The following is a 22,559-nucleotide window of genomic DNA, read 5'->3' as shown; positions in this document are numbered from 1 at the left end:
TTCTTTTTTGTACTTTTAGCAGTTAAGTAAATAAGTTTGGTGATAGATGCAGGTAAGCTGGATATAGATGCCTGCCAATAAGTCCTGCTTTGCATATGTAATTAAGGTTATGGTCTTGTAAAAAATGGATATTGTGTTTAGAATGGCACTGAAAAGTTTACCTATAATTTTTTTCTTTCTTGATGTTAAAGTATTCTGAACAATGTACGAATGGAGTAGCTGACAAAGATAGCAGTTTTACCCATACCACAACTGTGTCTTTTGATGACATTAGATACAGGCTTATTTACATGTATGTGTTCATGTGACAGATCTGTTTCTTAGCTGACAAAAGAAAGGGTTTGTCACCTCATTGTCAAATTTAGGGGAACCCAAAGTCTGAGAAAACATGACTGGACTATCAATTGAGTAACTTGTTGCATGCTGTTACATTGTCTCCTTCTGAGAAGGAGCAAAGCTCATTTATTTTTACTTCTTACAGAAGACTGTTTTTTCCCAGAATAGTTGTATTCATACAGCTATAAATAAATAAGCATATAATAACTTAGTCTCTCCCTTTTTTCTGTGTAAATGAGAACAAAGTCCATAAAATTCAGTACACATGCTTTTTTTTTTTTTCCCTCACCCTTATCTAAAATACTGTTACCAGCAGTAACAGCAGGAAATGATGGCTTTGAACAGATTCATACAGCAAAATCCAGCTGGCTATACAGAACCTGAAGTACGTTTTTTTTTGGCAAGAAAAAAATTCATAAAAGAAAAGGATCAGACATTTAATCTGTAAAGCTTTTTAGCATAAAATTGCTATACAAACAAAGTTATCTTAGCCAAAAGGAAAGAGTTTAAGTTACTTGATAAACATTTGTAGGAAATACAGTTCACAGCAGGTAATTCCCTTATTTTTCAGAGGTCTCATTAAAAAAATAATCTTGATTTAAATTATGTAAGTAATATTTCTATTTCAGCTGGGTTTTGATTACCTGAAAGCATTAGTCTAACTAACAAGACAAGTTATATCTAGATATCTGCTAGTATTCTGGCTTAGCATGTTCCAGCCCAAGAGTGGAATTTAAATAGTTTTTGGTCGTTGAGGTAGGCACAGGTTGTAGTAGGCATCCTTGTTCCAGAAGTCTGGGCCCTTCCATCCACACCAACCCTGGCCAAGAAAAAGCAAGATACAATTTAAATTACTTAATGTGAATTCTGTTTTCCTTATCAATTACAACTGTATTTATCTTACTCATTTTAATCTAAACAGTATGAGTTATTTTCAAGTACCTACGAGCAGTGACAATTTTCAGACAGTTCTGTGCACGCCTTGAAAACACATTAATGGAAAACACTTAACAAGAGTTTCTCCAATTCCCCTCACCCAGCTTTCCAGCTTGGTTTCTAAGTAGTAGCATCTTCTTTCCATACCCCACTGTCTTCTGCTGCTACGGTGTCACTCAGTTTCCACTTCTTTTGTCTTGAAGAATGCCTTCTTTAGAAATAGTTCAAATTTCAGGGCCAAACTGAGCTCTTAATTTAAAAAGGTGGGGGTGGGCTGTTTGTCATGATTTAGCAGCAAATCAGTCTAATAAAGCTCTTAAGCCCTACAAGACTAGGATGTAATTATATATCAGGTGTTTCCAATAAAAAAAAAAGCTGCCAACTTACAGCCTGCCTCAATTCCTGTTCTCCCCTGCCACTTTTGATGAATAAAAGGATTTCTGCCTTTCTTTTTGTCCTCCTGGACAAAAGTATTCTTGAACACCTTATTCAAGATAATACCTTATCCAAGTTATAGCTGTTCAAGCTACAACTGTTAAAGACTGTTTCGGAAACCAGCAATGACTAACATGCAGGCAAGTTAACTGGGATCAACGCTTCCTCCATAAGGAATGGAGAAGCTGCAAAATGGCCAGTCCCTAGTTTGCTATACATCATTGGTTTAATGCCAAAATGTATCTATATGTGTGTGTATATACACGTGCGTTAATCTCACCTTTTCCAAAATAACATGCAGATCTTCTCCTCCAGTGTAATGTGGGTCTAGAATCAAGTATTTTATTTGCCCTGTAATCTCATTCCAAGCTACTCCTAATATCGTGTGAGCCAAAACACCTCCACCTAAAATAGAAGGGAAACAAACTGTTAGAAAAAAAAATCACTGAGATTGGCTATATATGCAAATTGCTAAAATTTAAATATACTTTTCAGCTTTAATATAAGTACTCTTCATTTTCTGAACCACTGCTTGCTTGGAAATACTTTCATTAATTTTAAGTTCTTATGAATGGCATTTCCAATGATATCAATATTTTAGATTATTTAAACATGCATACTGGTCTTAGGAAGAATTTAGATAAGGAATGATGCTTATCTCTTCAAAGCCAGAAAACCCCTCTTCTTCTGTGGTGGGAAGTTTTGGGGAACTGTATGAACCTCTCTCACCTAGAAAGCACAAGTCAGCTCTTGAGTTCTGATTTTAAAAGCAGCTTTTGAGAATACCATTCAGATTGATCTTTGTTACTAGATTTCAGCTTGAGGCTGGGTGAAATGCCAAATGCAAAAGATACCAGCCAGACTGAATTCATGGTTTCCTATGCTGCCTTGGAAAGAGTATCATTTTTAATTCATCTGGAGTTTTGATAAACTCCTGTACAGTAAACTGAAACAGGACTAACTGAAATGAAATGCAGCAGAGGAAGGCTACAAACATTCACTGGCAGTCTCTGATACTCAAGCACTTACCAATCATAATCGGAGTTCCTTCAGTCTTGAAATGGTTAGCAAGCTCCCTTCCCTGCACAGCTAGTTCAGAACCCTGGCTAGGGAAGAAATACAACAAGAGATTTGTCATCCTCACTATGCTTGGTTTTCCAATTATCCATTATACTCATTACTGCATAAGTAACTGACTAGAAAGTGGCTTAGAATTCTTCTGCTAAAACAACCGAACTCCTTGGGATAGTCTGAATAAAATTCTTTATGCAACTTTATGTAGGACTCATACCCAGCTTGCTTTTAAAAAATCAAATCAGAAATACCATTAGGCACCTGGTCAAAGCAACATTGAGCTTGGCTTGATTTATTTTCCCTGCTTTTCTGTTCAGCTTTGCCACAGATAAGAGTAGTCTACACGGAAGAGAAAGGCGTACGCACACAACACATGCACGTACTCCAGGATTCAGAGCTCACTTTCTTCTGAAGGAGCCTCACGGTCCCCTCAGAAGATGGATAGTACTTCCAAAAGTGGTGGCAGAAGCTAGGCAAGAAAACACATACAGATATGTTTAATATAAAGAAGCAAAGACAGGATACCATGGTTAATGTTTCAGACAAGTTGTGCGCCTGCTTTTCCAATTCCTGGAGAGACGGATTAAATGCAGAGTGCAAAACAGGAAAGCTGGGAAATGGTATGGTACATTTGCAGTAAAGGATTCAGTACTGAGGGTGCAGCTGTGAAGTCCTATTTCCATAAAGACTTAGAGGTGCTAGCTGAATATAAGCCCAAGACAAAAAATGCTCTCCACTGCTAGTGACCAGCTCAAAAAGGCTGCCTGACATCTCTTCTCAGCATGGGAGCAAGGCTGCCGTTTCATAATCCTGAAGAACACTGGTGCTCCCTTGTAGCAGCACTGTGAGCAATTCTACCCAGTTCACAACTGAATGTGTGCTGTATCCTTATGCACAGGAATAAAAACTGTCTCACTAACAGTCACAGCTGCTATAAATAATAGGTGGATCATCTGCAAATATAAGCTGTGGAACAAGGAGATTAAAATTGGCTGTATAAAGCCTGACAAAATACTGAAGAAATCAATTATTTTCCTACCATTAAGGATAACCATCACCATGGTTACGTGCCCTTTTACAATACTCCCAGTAGACTTTAGTCTAAATAAACATAACTTATGAGCAGTATTTTGACTAGCATTTTCATACGGGCTAGATTAGCATTCATTCTCTATTTCGTTATTGTATTTATCACAAAATGTTCAGGGATTTATTATTATGCTTACTGCTGTCCAAGTGACAGAAGTCCAGTAATTTTATTTCTGATAAATACTGAACATTATTCTTTTTCTCCCACATATATTTATAGGGTTCTTTATTGCATATAAAAGTGTCAGATTGTCAGAACGGAAACAAATACCTTGTTTTATGTCGCACAAATACAGGACAGAGAGCACTATTTCTAGGCTGCTCAGCAGTTTGCCTCAATCCTGAGCTAAAAGGTTAGCTCTGTGGATGAGGCAATAACTTACCGTCAACGTGTATGCCATTCATTATTACTGCCAGGCTGTGGGCCTGTTCCAAAAATTGTGTGATGGATAGGCAATAGGCTGACCCCCCCTCTTTCTTTTTTTCTTTCTTTTTTTTTTTTTTTTTTAAATTTCACAACAGTTTGCACATAATTAAGCAAGTTATAGAAAATGCAAACTCGACCCCAAGATCACAAGAAATTCAGCAATACCCTAACTTTTAAGCGCCTCCCATTCACCTCAGAACAACCAAAGGCAGGAATACAGGGTTAATGAACAGTGAGCTCTTAAAATATAAATTATCTGTTATTATCCCTATTATCCCACATTTTATAAGGGTAATTTGTATCGTAAGGCATTCAGTATCTTTAATAATTACTGAACTACTAGAAAGATATTGATTCTTACCTGACAAAGAGTATTTTTGATGTTATTCCATAAAGTTGATTCAGAACAAGCTGTACCTCAATAGAGCCAATCCATTGCCGTGACCCAACAAATGCTGCAGGTTTGTCTCCGGCATCAACCAGTGCCTTTGCCATGTGAACATGAAGAAAAAAAGCAAACCTCAACAACACGTAGTAGACAGTTCCACCACTTTTTGTGAATAAAGTTGGTTTATAAAGACAGGAATGTGTTTTATATCTGGCCAGTCAAAAGCAAAGAAATGGTTATTGAATTCATTCATTGTGGTTCTGTTTTGGAGATGCTACTTAGACACTGATACAAGACAGTCCCAGTAAGCACATTATATGACCCCAGATCCAGAGGCAGACTTCAAGCTGAGCACCAAGCTACCTAACGCTGAAATGTACCATCTGTGCTGCAGAAACCACCTCACAGACTGGACTCGTACTCAAGACACCTCAGAAAAGGATGCATAAAATAGTGCCCCAAGGAAGAGGCCACCAAAATACACCAAGGGTTGGGGTTTATTTTAAACTATTTCAAATTCAGAGGTTTACATGTTACAAGCAGCTCTTGAGGTGCCTTTTCTGCTCAGGATAGACAGCCCACTAAGTCTCCCAAAGGCTGCTGTCCAGCACGCTACAGGAGTCTATGGAATTGAGATCGTTTTATGTTTAGGGGCAGACTGAGGAATCATCAGGAAATGCAATTTTTATTTTAATGCTCACATCCCTGTCAGATAGGATGCAAGTCATTTTTCAGAGTGAGCCATACTTGGTTAGAAATGTTGAGTAAATAAATATGATACAAAACGCCATTTTTAGAAGACTGAAGATAACTGCAATATTTCCTGCTAGGCATACAGTATTAGCTACCCAAACATACTCTTTTTCTTCAGTACCATTAATAGAAATGACCATATTCAGGTACACATTCAAATTCACAGAAGAAAATGAAGTGAAAGGAGGTTCAAAAAACAAAAAGCCTGCTACTATCAAAGGTAAAATTGCAAAAAAGAAAGCAGTACATCAATGCGTAATGTCTGGGGACTCAAATAGCTGTCACTGAAGACAAAAGACTGTTAGAATGTTAGTACAAGGAAATACTAGAAAACTATTCTGATGAATCTTATTTGTGCACATAAACATTTGGAGACGGGTCTCCTATTATAAAACTTGATAAACAGTAATTGATGAGCACTATAGTTCCATTTAAGAGAGAAAAATATCACACAAATTTTAAGTCTAAAATGTATCAGTCACATAAAAGTTATCTATAAATGTTTCTAAACAATTACATGCGTATAAAAGAATTACTCTGCCCACGTGTTATGTACCTGTTGAATTTCCTTGTGTGTTGGTATAGGTGCATTTATGTAACCTTGGTGCCTGAACCACGAGCAGACAGTCTGCAGAGACCGATAAGCACAGCCCCAACCACTGTCATCAATGCGATCCTGCATATAGTGGTGATAGCTGTATGTGCCATGTACTAAATAAACCTGCACAGAACAAGAAAATACAAATTAACCTGGTTGCACTTACATCAATTTTCAGAGAAGTCCTACTTACGTTACTTGTACTGTTACATATCTTTCAGTTAGGGGGTTACAAGTCTTTGGAAGAATTGATTGTGTTATTCACACATGACCACTCCTGTTTTGTCTCCTCAATATCTCCATTCACAGTTTTATTTTCTTGTACTGGTTCTAAGAAACTTTTAAAATACATGACAAAAACATGAGGTATCCTTTAAAATGTTGTACAGTATGTTACCAGAAAACGCACTTGAGGTGTGAGCAGGCACAGGACAACTACAGCTACAGCAATACCATTTTGTGCAGAGAAGCCATTTTGCTTAAAAGACCAGATCCGTTCCTGTGCCCTTTCTTTCTCAACCGATACTGATGATTATTAATTGATAAATTATTAATTATACTGATTATTAAATTAATTCTGTTAACAACAAATCTCAAGCAAAATAAAAAGTAATTTCTTTAAAGTGATTCAATTTAAACGTACCATACCAGACTCTGTCCCAGGTGAATTAAGATGTAAATGGGGGTTTCTGAGATAGCCATCTTTGTATGGTTCATCTGGAAAATGGTAAGCATTTGCTCTCTTTAAGTATGGTCTGTCATATGGTAGGTTGAACAACGTGTGTAATTCCTGCATGCAAGTTAAAAGAAAATAAAGAGCACAATTCAAATTTTGGATTAAAAGAAACACCACACTGTAGGTAATAATAGAAACAACCATTCTTAACAAATAGTTTAGCTAATGTAGCTAGGCACATTGTAATATATTATTATTCAGCATGTGTGTTTATTGCTAAACCTCACCTCTCTAAGGAAGCTCATGGGAGCCTACCTGCCATCTGATGAGCCTGCTATTTCACATAGTCCTGTTACAGAACGCCTGTCTCTGGAGCCCCATTCAAGATATCATGAGTGAACATGCCTTGTGAAAGTATGATAAAATTATCTTATTTCAGAGGGGTTAAGAGTAAGAGGAATGATGAGATCATCTAGGATGTCTACATCACAGGTAATAGATTTTACACAGATGATCCAACACTGAACCAACTATATTAGCTACAGAAACACTCAGCAATCAGTAGATAAAAGTGAACAGAAGAGAGAGAGCAGGAAAGATATAAGTGGAACTGGTGCCTGCAAACACAAGGAACAGATTATGTTTTATACACCCAGTAATGCTTCATCCAGAAGAGAATGAAAAATCCCCGCAGCTTCTACACATCTAAACAGGTAAAAGATTCTTTCCCCGCTCTCAGTATGTAAAACTGCATGACCTGAATGTTTTCTGCCAGATTGAGAGCTTTCAATGTGAAAGGACTGCAACATCAGAACATTTTCACACTTCATCCATATTCCTTTTTCTAGATGTGTCAACCCAAAGGCAAAAGCAAAATCTAAGGCTGGTCAACTGTAAGCAACAACAAAAGCACCCCAAAGCAAAACACAAAACAAAAAAACCCAACCCCATATCATTTCAGGCAACTTGTTAAAGCTTGGAAGCAATAATGTACTAAAAGAAATCTGATATTCTACAATTGAAGAGGAGAATTCAAAGAATCTAGCACCAGAAGTGTTATTTAGATAGGATTTGTTTTAGATCAGGCCCATGTAGTTCTAAAATTTCTGTTGCTCACTTACAGAAAATGCAATCTGATATATTTTATAAAATAGCTTCAAATCAATCAATCTTATACATTCAGTTTACTGCTTCAGCTACAATAATAATAATAAATAAATAAAACACAACTGGTTCTGCTAGTATTTGTTGTATGCTGGCTAAATGGAAAACGTTACCTTTCTGTAACTTTCCAGCTGATCATCTGAAATACCTGTAGGATACGAGATTGTTACAAGGTGAGTTTTTCCTGGTAACATGAAATGAAATTGTTCTGGTACAACAATTGACGTTCCCTTCATATATTTCATGATACATCTTTCCATATCTGTTAATTGCTTGTGAATTGCTTTCACCAGCAGATTTTGTACCCTGTGAAGTATAAGGGAGAATACTTTAGTAAAAGGACAGTGGTGGTGACTCATTTTCATTCATAGCTCGAAGTCAAACAATACTCGTATGCACATTTGCACCCGCCCTGATGAACTTCTTACTTCCATGCCCCCTTCAGTCCACTCCCACGGAGGACAAAACCTCAGAATGTTTGCTCTAAGCACGTCTACACACAGAAATTACTCCCTAGTGATTCAGCTGTCTGAAGATTCAGCTGCACTTTCTCTTATCAGAAACACAACCGAGTGTTTGCTGAAATAGAAGTTACATATATGACTAAGTATTTATAAATATTTTGCATTTTACACAAAGTTCTTAGTTATCAAATCTATCAGACACTGACAAACCGTATTTTTTGTAGACGGCAAAATGACTGGGTTTCAAGATATTTAAAACTAACAGATATCTGAAGGAGCTATTATTACTTACACAGTCAAATTCTAGTACAAGAATACTATATGCTATTTTATTAAACCGATTAATGATAACAATAGCTTTCCTTTGTTACTTTCAAGGAAAAAAAAAAAAAAAACAACAAACAAAAACAGAAACAAAAAGAAACTGAAGAATTCCAAGTTCAGGATAACACTTACTTTCCCCATGTTTCTTCTGGAGAAACAGACAAAACAACATCAACTGGTAAAGTCATATTAATGTAGTGGTGTTCTTTATTTTCCCTTTCAATGACTGGAGCCAAAGCATCTAGTGAAGATGTCATCTCTAACATGAGGTCTATATTGATTATCTGCTGCTGCAGAGAATAAAGACACCACTAGTACATCTCCAACAATGCATACAGCAAGAAGGCAAAAGGAAAACTGTATAAGTTTGAGATCAAGCTCAGTAATAAAATAATTGGGTTAAAGACTAAAACTTGTATGTATTGATCAACTGTAAATAGATCTCTGCATTTATGCAGAGTCTAAATAATTTTAAAGGGATTCTTCTGAGTCATTTAAATGCCTATTTTTACAGATAAGGCTGGAGAGAGCAGATTAACAACTCAAATGATAGGTTGTCTGATGTAATTTGTTAGTGTGGTGAGATACATACCGTATCTTGTAGCTTTTTATCCTTTTTTTTGCCAAGCTTTCGTCGGGTCTCGTCATCTTGATCAAGGCTGAAGTGTCAACAGAAAGAGCAATTTCTATAAAATGTAATTAATCTACTTAAAATCTATATACATAATTTTTAATCTACTCACTGTATAAATCGTTTTATCTCTTTACAAGCAGAATCATCAGTCAGCTCTGGAACAGTGTTGATACCACTGTTAGGCCACACGTAGACTGGACTATGGCAAATTCTTAACACAAGAACATCTGAGGACAGCTTGTTTGCAAGATCACTGAACACATATCTTAATGCCTTTTTTGCTGATGCCTCTGAAACACAAGGATACAATTAACTTAGAAAATTCTCTCACTTTTGTGATAGCTGCTGGACAAATGTAAAAAATCAATAAGTTTTGACATCAAATAAAAATATAAATACTGTGATGATCAGAAAAATAACAATGTAAACAAAACCTGAGATAAGATCTCATTCAGCAGGCCTGTCTTAAACATTCACACTCATCTACCTGAACAAAAGCATATTGTTTCTCTCAGCTTCTGAGCAACAAGAAGAGCTGAACGGAATGATTTTAAACTAAAAGAGGGGAAATTCATACTAGAGGTTAGGAAGAAATTCTTCAGCGGGTGGTGAGGCACTGTCACAGGCTGCCCAGAGAAACTGTGGATGCCCCATCCCTGGAGGTGCTCAAGGCCAGGCTGGATGGGGCTTTGGGAAACCTGGGCTGGTGGAGGGTGTCCCTGCCTATATAACTTTTTTTTTTTTTTTTTTTTTTTTTTTTCAATTTTAAGGTTTCTATGACAGTCTTATGGACACACCATCAGTAGTTGCTAGCTGAAATGCCAAATCCAAGCCTCCTCTTATTCGAAAGAGTATGTCCATGGCTTCCATATTTACCTAAGGAGAAAAAAGAAGGAATGAAAATAAGTTATTTCAGCATGCTGTGTCTCCAGTTAAAACCAACTGTCATCACGCCACACCGTGCAAGCACACCAGCAATTATTACGGGTGCTCAGGGTACGTAAGGCCAGCGATGCAGCACATTGGCATATGTCAATTGCATAAGTGGTGTTACAAAAACAGTTCTTAAAACACCTTTCCCACCTCAACATGAAAGCATTTATCCTATTCTTTTTTTTTTAATATACCATTTATAAATATTTTTTAAAGACATTTGTCATTGGCTCTTATTGCTTCAATCCAAATGATGCGTTTCCCATCTTCCAGTGAAAGCAAACCAAGGATTGCTCTGAGTGTTAGAGTAAAACAGTAATTAAGCATATCTTTAGGTTCACATTCACCTTGGTTAGGAAGTCATAATTTTGGGAGGAAGAAGATGCAGTGGTGGGGCATAACCTCCAGAAGCCAGGCAGATGTTTCCCATTTGACAGCAGTGCTGCTTATGCCCGCAGGCATCTCTCAGCCTCAATTTAAAAAATTTAAAAGCAGCTTTTTATTGAGAATTGACTTTTTTTTTTTTAATTTGTCCGGATCAATTCCTGGTAAAGCTTAACCTACCGCGGCAAGCACAGCCGTGCCAGGACGGAGGAACAAAAACGCGACAGCCCCCAGGAGGCTGAGCTGTGCTTAACCTAGCAGCCGCCAAAAGCAACACTACGTTAATTGCTCTGCGAATTAATAATAATTCGGTTAAGAATAATTACTCCGAGCCCTTCTGGAAAGACTTATCGCGGAACTCCTGGCTCACCCAGGCCTCCCCCCACAGCCCGCCCGTGCTGCTGAGGGGCCCCGGCCCGCGGCCATGCCGGGCTGGGGGCAGCGCCCCCCCCACTCCCCCATTCTCCCATTCCCCGTCCCCCGCCCGGCCTCACCAGGTCCCTCAGCGCCGCGCTGAGACCCTCCGGGAAACGGTCCGGCCGCCTGATTCCCCCCGGCTGCCCCCTTCAGTGGTGCGGTCCTGCGCAGCCGCATGCGCGTTGGGCCGTACCAATGTAGGGAGCGGGGGGGGAGGCGGGGTGGCCGCTCTGCCCCGGGCAACCGGTGCCAACAGAGGCGGGTGGAGGGGCGCTGAGTGGGGTGGCTGGACGGAGGCGCCCCTCGGTTCCCTCCTCACCCGGCTGCCTGCTTCGCCTCAGCTTGCTGCAGAGCTCACGGCTGGAGCCCCAGCTGGAGGTCTGTGAAACTGTGAAACGTACGAGATGAGCCCAGCCCTTCTGCAGGGCTTGTAAGAGCCCTGTGAAAATAGCCCACGTCGTCAAAGCTGTTCGCCGCGTGGCGCTGGTGCCTCTCCTCATCTGGTGCCCACACGCCAGATACGGCTCATGTGTGGTATTCATCTCTTGAGTTTTCTGCTGCCTTCGTTATTTCCATACTTGCCTTTTCCTTTTTGCCCTTGTTGCCATGGTTAATGCCAATATCAGACTTGATCTACATTGTCTTTAATCCCTGTTCCATCCTAACGGTTTAACTTCCTTCAGGCTGTACACCTGAGCTATTTGCTTAATATCATACCTATCACGGATTTTTCTCCATCAATTCTTACATTTCATGACTTCCCAGGAGCAGCTTTCCTAACTGGTTAACTAATTTCGTCTATCTTATCTTATTTCTGCTTTTGGTGAACCGAGCACATGTTGTTAGCTTCCACCTCGAGGCAGGCCTTGCTCGGCCTCGTCACGGTTGCCGTTTCTGCTAGCCAGACCCCTCATCATCCTCATGCCTGGCCTGGTCTCTGCTGAGGCCCCCAGCTCCGCAGACCTACGGGCTCGGCACCTCCCTTTCTGCTGCCAGGCTCAGATGAGGGTGGTGGTGAGGAAAAATGAACGTTTGCTATAAATCATTGCACAGAAATCAAGAAGAAAGTGCAGATATTCACCATGACCAGGCCTTGGGCTGCAGCTAGAGGGCTTCCAAAATTCCACCGATGTGTTTTATCTCAGACTTGTCCATATGATATCCTGCTGTACCATGAAAAGTGCCTGAAAACCATAGCTAGAGATGACCCACACGGTGAAGGAGGCTGCTTGGCATGTTTCGCTGCTAGCTATTAATACCACAAAACCTCTGATCTTAGCGCTTGGAAGATAACAGTTACAAACTGTATATTCAGTAAGAGTTGTATTAAAGTTGCATTTGGATTTCTCTTGTTGCTCCTGTTTCAAGTTTGTTTAACAAAGGAAATATAATGGTGTCTAAATCCCATGCAGTCTGTTTGTCCTTTAAGCACTAAAACTGTCAATCATGTTATAGATGACTTTGTTCGGATTACATTTATTGCTAATATTTTTAGCCAAAGCTTATTGCATTTTACTTATTTTTTTACAGGTGTAGACTGCTCATAGACTTTTGCAGTAGGACAAATAAACACGGATACTTCTACCTTTTCTGTGCAGTAAACTGTCACACAGATCCAGCCATGCCTGCGGAAGGAAAAAGTGATCTGGAGAGGATTGGCCTCTTCAGTGAAATGGGTTATGTTACCATTGGAGATAAATATGTATCACAGTATATGCGTAAGTGTATTTAATTTTAATCAGCATAGAGCAATAGAGATCCCCTCCAGTGTCTAACTACTTTCAGAATTGCTGTTTTTTTTCTCTCTCTCTTTCTTTTTTTTTTTTTTTTTTATTAGAAGCAACTGCTTTTTCATACATATTCTTTGCTTAGGTCAGAAAGGCTTGATATATTGGAATATGTAGCAAAGAAAGGAAAAATCGAGTAAAACTGAAAAATGTGTATGCATAATAATAAAAAAATAATAATAAAAATAATGTTTATTTAGCATTGTTTTATTTAACACTTTTTTTAAATATTATTTTCATGCAAGTTACAAGTATTTTCCTGGTCTTGCGTAAAACAACAGTGTTTTTTAAGTGCTCTTTCAGCAGGTCTTCTGTTATTCACAATTACATTGTCATTATTTTTAATTTAGTGTTGTAATTTAATGTTTGTTTGTTTAGTTATTTAGTTATTCTGTTCTGGTTTCACTCATGAGTGTGAGGCTCCCCATCCTGTCTTTTTTGGGAAGCATTCTCCTTTCATTTTTCAATGTGAACGCACATTGAAAAAGATAATTGTTGAACTCATTAAGGTGACAGAGGTTGATGCTTTTAAGTAATAACGCAAAATAATCCTCACTTCTCAGTTCAGGTGTTTCTGCTGTGATGTTCTGTCAGTGAGTGTGTCTGCCAGAACCCTGGCTGACTCAGCAGCTCATCACTTCTACCACACAGAGCTGCTGGGGATTCAAAACCCAACAGGAGGCTCTAAAGCTGGGACCTGGTCTGTAATTGGAGGGAGAGAGATGCACCCCTGATGTATTACTTGTAGTATATAAAATGCATCAGCTCTAGCTCTGAATTACAAGTCTGCAGTAACTGACCTCCCTCAGTTGCCAGTAAAGCACGAGTAGGTGCTGGAAAACTAAAAGTGGGTGCTGTGAATACCATTCAGACAAAATGTATTATATGGTATAAATCATACAATATGCATGTATGATATATGAATGAAATGCTCTGTAGTACGTTCTTTCTGCCACCCACCCACCCAGATCCAAGCCTTATTTTTTGATGTAGTCTAAGGGAAGCACTGACATAGAATGGTTATTTACAGTGCTTACTTTTTTAAAGGCCCTTTTAATGAAGCTGCGAGCAAGAACAGACAGATGTTACCTGGGGGTTCCAAAACATTGTCAGCTCTTCAAGAAGGTTATTTTGAGCCTCAGTTCGTAAGGATTTTTGATGGTGAAGCCTACTCAAACCCTGTTCAGCTAAGGAGACGCTATAGATTGGCAGAAGCAAAGAAAAATTTGGGCAAAGCTTTCCTGCCCAGTAATGGAGACAAATTGCCGTAAGTATTATGAAAATATATTAAATTGACCTTTTTTTCTGTTCTGTACACTGAAGATAGTTTTCATACGTGATTTCTTATAAAACCTGTAATGGGAATACAATATTGTTGTTTTATACAACATGGTGTTAGTACTGAACTTACGAGCAGCAGCCCACAACTGGAGATGAATGAAGGCTAGACACAGGTAGGGATAAGGACTTGATGCTTGCTGTTAACCACTGTTTCATGTATCTGTCTAATGCTATGTACAATTTTCTTACTTTTTAGCTTCTCGTTTTCAATGAAAATGAAGATGAATATGGGAAAAGGGTGTGGATAACTATCAAATTATTATTTAATTTTAATTTAGCAGGAAATCTGTTGGAACTTTTCAGATACAGTATCTTCTCCCATTTTTGAGCCTCCCAAAATATAGATAGCATATATATTGCAAAAACAGCAGGAAAAGGGGCTGTTAACAGTGTGAATTCATATGCATTATCTTTTTGCTAGAAGAAAATGCCAATTAGCCTATGGGATGATCAGAAGATGTTATAGAGTTGAGGAGTATATGCAGAATAACATTCAAATAAATACATCTTTTCTATTTGCACAACATTAATTGCATGACAAAATGATACCAATGCAATTGGTTTCCTGTAACTACTATGATTAACATGTAAAAAAAACAGAGTCTAGTGACTTGTTTATGACTGTATAATCTTGTGTTCTTGTTGCTGCAATGAGAGACAGGATTCAGCTCATGTACAGGGCCTAGTTCTTACAGTCTTGTGGTTGTATTTAGTCATATCTTTCTGCAGCTTTCCCTTTGGAAAGTTTAGAGAGCAACCTCTTGTCTATTCTATATAACTATTTTGAGATGTAAGGATTAGCCATGTTCTGTCATATGTTACAGGAACAGTTTGGCTGTTAACAGGACCATAAGACCTGGTGTGTAGGCTTTCTGTCGGATACACACGTGCTATTTCTGGTGACAGAAAGTATACAAGCGCTATGTTCAAAACTTTCATCCTACTTCAACTTTACTTTTATAGCAAGCAAACAATTTATTGGAGTTTAACTGTTAGAAACACCTAGGCAGTAATTTCAAATCTGTGTCAGTCAAGAGTCCTGTTCACGTACTTTCTGGGTTCAGTCTTGCTCTTTTCCACTAAGTTGCTTACAACAAACACCTGCCAGCGTTCCCTCGTCCATCAAAGTGCACAAATGCACTTATTTGATGTGTGTTTAGTGGCTCATGTTCTTTTTTGGGTTGTAAGACTTTTGAGTTCTTCTAGAAATAACTTTAGGACAGGTTCTTTATCCTCTCCTGAATCTGTACTGGCACAGCAGTACAAAGCAGAGGCTGGGAAGGTAACCACCATCTTCTCTTTTAATGGGATCCTCAGGCAAGTAATGTAGAGATTGTACCTTTCTTGTTTCTGAAACTGACTCATATCTCACCTAAGGAACTAGAACAGAGCTGTATCTGTTGCTGTTCTTGATGTTGTTATTCTTGGCTGCCTCAATAACAACAATTTTTGTAAATCTTTTCCTTACATGTTTATTGTTGGCTTCAAATGCAGAGGTTGCAGCGATGTCACATTCTGAAGATGTGACTGAAGCCTAGGCTTTCATTTTCTTCCTGTGTCCTTTCTTAATTATTTTGTTACTGGCATATAAAAAGCCTGCTTGCAAAACAAAACAAAACAACAACAACAAAAAAAAACATTTAAAGAACATGAAGCAAAGCACTTATAAGCTGGGAAATGCCAAGATAAAGGAGGTTGTCTGTGCATTGTCAGTTTGCCCATTTTCCCCTGTATTTGGGTTTATGAAGCCCAAAAGTAAAGGGAGGGTAATGAACAGGCAATGGCTAGTGTTCTGTGCAAAGATGGCAAATGTTACCTTGGCATCCCAATCCTGTCAGTATTCATTAATGGCTTGTTTAAATAGAAACTCTTTAAATAGGACACTTCACTTTTTCCCTGCAATAATTACAGACAGCCCAGCCAAAGCAGATTACCCGAGCTGTCTGGAGTAATTGACAAATCCCATCCAGTAGGCACTGTTTATATTCTTCTGTTCAGTTTTGGATGACAGAGGCAGGGGGTTCTTTGTTTGGGGTTGTTCTGTGACCAGTGTAGCTGCAGCTTAGTGGACCAAATTGCCATTCAGCTATTTCATCAGTTTGTCATACATTTATCAGCAAATACTGATTTTTCAGGTTGGTCATGACAACCAGTCTGTGAATTCCTGCAGCTTTCTAGGCAGAAGTGTTTCTCCTAAATGAGTTGTGCCTCCTTTTCCTTCCTTTCTGTGACAAGGCAGAAAGATAACTAATACTTAGCATGTCCAAACTTCATCTCTGCTGACACCTTGTTTCTTTTCTGTCCGACCATACACAGAATTCCTGTAATTGTAGTTACTTGCACAGTGGATCTGGCCTGGTTTTATGTTTAACTCTGGAGATATTACTTGTTTGGGTTTTCTACACATTATCATTTTGGCACACTAGATATGGAAAGCCTGAAATATTTGCAAAGGTCTAATTAATGTATTAATTTGTTATTTTTAGATGTGGAAAGGGCACCTATTATGGAACCATAGGAGGTCCATTTGCATACTTCAGTGCACAACTGAAAGCCAGAGAAAGATACATTCCTCCTGGAAAGAATTTTTATACTAATCCAGGAAAAAAAGGAACCGGATATGGGTAACTTCAGTTCCTACTTTTTGCAGAGTAATTTATTAAATCTGTCATGAGTTTTGAACATCTGACTAATTCATTCTTTTTTTACAGTTATGCAAATCTTACCATAGGAGAACAATATCCACATGAACCAGATGGGTATGAATTAGAAAAATTAATTGCAAAGGTAAAAGTCTTTATTATGTATTAGTCATTTTTATTTATTAGAATTTACATTAACTTTTGTTCTCTATGATGTTTCCTTAGCTTGGAGTCACAATGTTTATTTACAAGGTGGAGGAAGGAAAACAAATTAATCACCATACTGTAAAAACAAAGATTTAGTTTTAGTTGCTTCATTATTTTTTCATGACAACTGGGAATATCCCACACAAGTTCTACCATTCAAGATTTGATCTTAATTTTTTTTTTTATGTGTGAAGGCATTAAGCAGCAGTAATGACCAAACAATTCATATAGTAAGAACAGTCATAATTCTGTCATTGTCAGAAATGGGACCTTATTATTCTAGAAGATTTATAAAAACTAAACCAAACCAAACCCTGTTCCTTTTTATCATGTAAGTTCATAAATCTAAGACAGCTCCTAAATTTCCTTGCACAGATTTTAGTTTTCCTATGTATTTTCATTATATATAGTGAAAAATTTTAGCAGAAGTACGTTTTTTTGGCCTAGGGTAAGAACAAGATTAGAAGAAACAATTCAGTTACCCACAGTTGAGACAAATTCAGAGTCAAACCTGTATTATATTAAAGTAGAATCTGGGAAGTCGACATCTCCCATTATACAAAATTGCTGATTCATAGAGAAGCTCAATGTAGTAAGGTGCGGATTCTGGGAAATGTAGTGACTGTTCACAACTGTGAGCTGCTATGCAGCTGGGACGCATGCAAGCAGAATTTTCAATATGTGTATATGCATGTATGCCCAAAATACAGGTATAACAATACTGTTAGACATGTCTTAAATGAATAGTGCTTTTCCTGACATTTTTCTACTCCACTTTTGTAGTGATTGGTGTGCTTTCTGGTCAGTGTCTCTGCATGCTCCATCATACATGGTGTGTATTTAAGTACCTTGATCAAATGAGAGAAGACAGAGTGAACATTCTCCTGAATTTAAATGCTTTCAATTTTTCAGTTTGGAGAATAAAATAGAGTAAGAAAGATCATTATTCTTTCTTTCAAAGTATTTGTTTTACAGAAAGCACGAGAGGAACACAAGCGTTTGGTTAAAGGAGGGCCTTTCAAGATCAATCTGTATCCCCAGGACTATTTTGATGTGAATCCTTATTTTAATGACAAACCTTTGCCACCTGTGAAGAAACCACCTCTAGAGAAGCCAATTGCACCGCCTTTTATACCAAGTTCTCCTGCTAAAAAGGTTAGTTTATCTTACAGTTACTGGAAACAAAGGATGAATATTCAGATATTTCTGGTTAAAAGCTTTGCATGTAGTACATAAGAGAGAAACCGATGTTTCTTTTTGCTATTACTTTCTTACTGTTAAAAATATGAAAGATACTATTCAGTTTATTTTTGCTTTCAATTTGCAAGGTATTGAAATCTTGTATGACCCAATGCTACGTGATAACCTGTTTCAAAAAGCCTACAAAGCCTTTTTTATTTTAGAAATCTGCATTGTGCTGTTAACGTACCTTTAAATGACTACATATGCCATGAAAAACATCTAAAGCAGAAGGTTATGTAATAAATAACAGTAAGAATGGGTTACTGTAGCAAAATGAAATGTTCTTCTATTTTGGACTCTGTCAGTCACTCATATAATTTTTGAACCTGATGATTACTACCAGCCTATATAATTATCTTTTATATAAATATCTTCTATATTTATATATCTTTATATATACACCTTTATAAGGTAATTACTGGAAGTGTCATGGGAATGGATAGCTAGAAGGTGCAGAAAATCTCAGGTTAGGGCTGCTGCACAGGGAAGGTCTGCAGGACTTAACTTAGGCTGAAGGAGATTACTCAGGAGTTAGCAGCAGCAGCAGATACAGATTTGGAAGCAGCTTTTTTTTAATTTTAATTTTATTTTTTTTAGAATTTTCTAATTCTACAGTAGTTAGGAGAAAAGGAGGAGATGGATGGGAATAAATGCATGTGGAAGGGGTCAGAGGACATAAGGAGTGAGGCTTGGGGTTAATGTTGAGGAACATAGTTCATTTGTTCCAGGTGCTTAGTGTTGTTATTTCTTAAAATCCAAATGGCTGTTTTTGCATTCCATAAAGCATTCCATCTTGGTAGATTTGTGAGATGAGATACTAAATTCATGTCATTCACTTCAGGCTAAATCTTAATTCCAGTTTGAAATGGGTTTAAGATATAGATGCATAAATCTGTTTCTCTTAGATGACTCCAGATACTTAATACAGTAACACCCCTTTATATTCTTCGTTTTGGAGTTCCATTGTCAGTCATTTAATACTATGTTCTGCTAAGTATCATTTCACAATTATTCCATCCTTCACCCTTGACTTATTTGACTGATACTGATTCATCTGAGAAAGGTGATGATAGCAGTGAAAATGTAACTATTTAGAAAGAGATAGCAAGAATACACACACATGGGAAATTATGTCGGGTGTTCAGCCTCACAGATGAAGCTGCTCAGATCCTTCAGTAGGGCAAAGCGTTCTGAGAAGTCAGCTGCTAGACAGTCAGCATTTCTTCTGGCTGACAATGCCAGGGATCCTGTTCCTGGCTCTCTGTGCTCCTCACTGTATATGTTGTCCCCAGATACTTAAATTATGTGCACAGTGTCCCTCTTTGCTACGCAAATCCTTATAGAAAAAATTGCTTTAGTGTTTAGATTGTATCATTTAATGTTGCACTTTTATGGGATGCAGCCTCAACAGATGGTAAGTTTTAACTGTACTTGTGTATTGCAAAGAGTTAATAAGGCCCCTGCATGCTTTTTAACTAAAATTTCCCACTGTTGTAGTATTAGTGGACATAATATTACAGGAAAAGCCAATGCTGTATTCAGTCCAATCAAGCATATGGATAATAATGCCGAAATCTTACCTGTGTGGAATGATCTCTACACCTGCACCAGACATTGAGGTGTGCTAATGAACCAAAAGTGGCATAAGAATTCTCTCCCTATTTTTATTTTTTCCACAACATAACTCATTTCATGAGTTATAATTTTACTTTTTCTATCACATTTTTATAATCCTGCCCTCAAAATCCCTCAAGGACATTTTAAACTGTGAAGTCATCTAAATAATTACTAATATTTTCCTTAAAGTTTCCAACGCAACCTTAGGCAACATTTGGTTTCTGTTTTTTATATAATATGATGCAGTCTGCTATTCAGTATTCTTACTTGCTTTTGCATGAGAAACATTTTAATTAACATAATTGTTTTGTAGATTGGCACTTTGAAGGTTTTTTTTTCTTTTTTTTTTTTTTTCTTTTCAGTCAGGGGGCATGAAAGGAGGCACGTTTGATCCTTATCCAAGCCATTCTGCTGATCCTTATGTAATTAAAAAATCTATGGCTGTCCCAACCAGTAAAGAACGAAAGATTTTCTATCCTCCTCCTGGACCAAGAAGCAGACCTGTTACAAGCATAATAACTTTAAATGTCACAAGGTAAGCCACTTTAATTTGTGTTTCATATATGCCGTCTACCAAAATTCATTAGCACAACTGTTTATTACATTCTAAAGTAATTAAATAACTGAAGGAATTAATTACTGACAAAAGGATAAGAAATGTGTAAAGAACCTGGCTTTCAAAATTTATTCCTACACTTTTGTAAATTCAGGTTACTGTAAAAGACTATACATATCCTAGAGATCTTCAAAATCATGCTGTACAGTTATCACTTTAAAAAAGAAAAGTATTTTTTTCGTGACATAATAAATGCAAAAAGACAGGAATGCTCCTATTAAAAACAAAATCTGCTTTTGTTTTCCCTTGTTTATGGAATAAAATTGGCTCCCTCTGCTGGCAAAAGTAATGCTATTTAATTTAAGCCCGTGAAGCTCTGGAAACGATGGCACTCAGATTAGATTCCTGACTATAAACATGTCTCTGTGTAATGTTAGAAGAGACATTATAATACTATGGATAGGTATATAATCATATCCTTTGTTTTTACTTTTTATCATGCTAAGGTATAACCTTTAAATAAATTTATTTTCTGTGTTTGACTTTACTGTAATTCAAGCAGATAATCACGGCCGTGTTCTTTATTCAGAGAAACCACTTTCAAATGCAGATTTCTAAGGTTGCATGCACAGCAGCTAAACATAGACGCCGATGTGCTTTTTGTTTTTTGCATGCTTCGTGAGCAACATGAAATACTTTAGAAATGTTTGCTTAAAATTTTGAAAACTGTCTTAGAGGCATCTGTTTCACATTTGTGATTTTTTTTTTTTACATATCATATGTGAAGTTTAAGAAATACTGCTCTTTTATCTACCCATTACTATTCTATTTAGTTTATTTCACCATGTATCTGAATTTGCATAAACACTTCTTAAGTTGCAGGAATATTTTGAAATTTATATTTATGCTGATAAGGCCAAACCAGAAGCTACATTATTACTACTTCACATTACTTCTTATACTAATGGAAACTAAGAAATAATTGAAAGTAACTTTGTATACCTAAAAGCCTGTTAGCTACCAACTCTGATATAAGAAAGCACAGCCTTCCATATGCCTGCTGGTGTTTTTAAACTAGTGAAAGGGAAAAAGAATGGTATACTGGCCTGAGGAACCTTATCAGTGTATTGTTTAAATTGTTGTTTCATCAACAGAATAAAAATTCATGTTCCCAAATGAGATGTTTTTATTGGAAAAAATGAGCTGCATGTGAAGTAGGTTTTGAAATGGAAAGGGAGTGGCTGATTGTGAAGTATCACCATGAGCTCAGGGATATGAATATGATGGAATCATTAAAAGTGTTTGTAAAGAGACACAAAACACACAGTTCCAACAGAAATTCCACAGAGAGAAATTAAAACTACTATTTCAAATTCTCTGCTACTATTTCTCCCCTCACAATTTTAAAGACAGTATTTATTTTTGCTTCATTATTCCTAGGTTTAGTGGAACGAGAGTTGTAAACAGCATATATTATAAGTATGAAGCTTATAGCTCATACAGTTAAGAAATTTGGTAAGACATTTTTCAAATCATCTGCTTACCCACTGAAGTACAGTTTTTATATACTTTCCAGTGCAAAGCTAATTTTCTGATATTTTTACCATAATCCTGCAACTGGATTTGCTAACGTAGATTCTTGCTCTCACACAGAGCTCTGTTGATACCAGTTAGACTCCACAAGGATTAAAGTCGTTAAATCTAATTGTAGGGAAGGGTGTAACAGTTTTTAATATCTACAAAAAATCTCCTATTTTGTACAGTGATACTCTACCAAAAGCTAATATTTCACTCTTAATTTACATTCCAGATCAATAAATGCAAATAACTACAAGACTGCACACCTGACATCTGACTAGGTAAACATGATGAAACGAAGGATATACTTTTTAGATTGTCAGCTCTTAAGAGTATGCTTGCTAATAGGCATTCAAAGCAAATAAAAATGTGAAAAGTGGAATTTGAGTATATATGGCAATACAATCTTATTTTTTTTAATTATTGAGAATGCAATATTTGGTTATAATGCTATAATAATTTGAAATCATAGGTCTCTTCCAACCTAGAAATTCTGTGATTCTGTGATTCAGTAAGTCCAAGGGTAAATATTTTTTCATCTTATTGCTTAACTGGAC

The 22,559-nt window shown here is 37.3% G+C and overlaps 2 protein-coding genes across 5 annotated transcripts; one reads left to right on the top strand and one right to left on the bottom strand.

Annotated features, from left to right (window-relative positions):
* Positions 1-69: 69 nt before the first annotated feature.
* UFSP2 (UFM1 specific peptidase 2) lies at positions 70-11,241 on the bottom strand. 3 transcript variants are annotated; one of them, XM_082760096.1, is made up of 12 exons: positions 11,110-11,236; positions 10,096-10,174; positions 9,408-9,588; positions 9,257-9,323; positions 8,797-8,951; positions 7,990-8,182; positions 6,680-6,826; positions 5,995-6,159; positions 4,659-4,783; positions 2,737-2,813; positions 1,988-2,112; positions 70-1,156 (listed from the first exon to the last, which is right to left on the bottom strand). In XM_082760096.1, the coding sequence occupies exons 2-12, from the start codon at positions 10,166-10,168 to the stop codon at positions 1,070-1,072; spliced, it is 1,395 nt and encodes a 464-aa protein (XP_082616222.1). In that variant the 5' UTR covers positions 10,169-10,174; positions 11,110-11,236; the 3' UTR covers positions 70-1,069. The 3 variants fall into 3 exon arrangements, with proteins under 3 accessions (XP_082616222.1, XP_082616221.1, XP_082616223.1); XM_082760095.1 differs by having other exon boundaries at positions 75-1,156; positions 8,797-8,954; XM_082760097.1 differs by lacking the exons at positions 70-1,156; positions 1,988-2,112; positions 2,737-2,813 and adding an exon at positions 2,842-3,250 and having other exon boundaries at positions 8,797-8,954; positions 11,110-11,241.
* Positions 11,242-11,285: 44 nt separating this feature from the next.
* On the top strand, positions 11,286-22,304 carry CFAP96 (cilia and flagella associated protein 96). Of its 2 annotated transcripts, none has more exons than XM_082760099.1 (8): positions 11,286-11,410; positions 12,563-12,750; positions 13,867-14,086; positions 16,647-16,784; positions 16,872-16,947; positions 17,985-18,164; positions 20,231-20,403; positions 22,235-22,304. In XM_082760099.1, the coding sequence occupies exons 2-8, from the start codon at positions 12,654-12,656 to the stop codon at positions 22,281-22,283; spliced, it is 933 nt and encodes a 310-aa protein (XP_082616225.1). In that variant the 5' UTR covers positions 11,286-11,410; positions 12,563-12,653; the 3' UTR covers positions 22,284-22,304. The 2 variants fall into 2 exon arrangements, with proteins under 2 accessions (XP_082616225.1, XP_082616224.1); XM_082760098.1 differs by lacking the exon at positions 11,286-11,410 and adding an exon at positions 11,441-11,566.
* The last annotated feature ends 255 nt before the right edge of the window (positions 22,305-22,559 follow it).

This window comes from Aythya marila, assembly GCF_965140915.1.
Source record: "Aythya marila genome assembly, chromosome: 4".
In the NCBI taxonomy this organism is placed as follows: Eukaryota; Metazoa; Chordata; class Aves; order Anseriformes; family Anatidae; genus Aythya; species Aythya marila.
Note: the sequence above shows the minus strand (reverse complement) of the source record. Positions and strands in the feature narration are given on the sequence as shown.

Excerpts from the sequence above, each read along its gene's own strand:
- CFAP96 (XM_082760099.1), top strand. The coding sequence starts at position 12,654 with ATGCCTGCGGAAGGAAAAAGTGATCTGGAGAGGATTGGCCTCTTCAGT. Across the intron at positions 14,087-16,646 it reads AGTAATGGAGACAAATTGCC|ATGTGGAAAGGGCACCTATT; the intron begins GTAAGTATTATG and ends TGTTATTTTTAG. Across the intron at positions 16,785-16,871 it reads AAAAAAGGAACCGGATATGG|TTATGCAAATCTTACCATAG; the intron begins GTAACTTCAGTT and ends CTTTTTTTACAG.
- UFSP2 (XM_082760095.1), bottom strand. The coding sequence starts at position 10,168 with ATGGAAGCCATGGACATACTCTTTCGAATAAGAGGAGGCTTGGATTTG. Across the intron at positions 8,183-8,796 it reads CCAGAAGAAACATGGGGAAA|GGTACAAAATCTGCTGGTGA; the intron begins GTAAGTGTTATC and ends TATACTTCACAG. Across the intron at positions 6,160-6,679 it reads CTGGGACAGAGTCTGGTATG|GTTTATTTAGTACATGGCAC; the intron begins GTACGTTTAAAT and ends TGTTCTGTGCAG.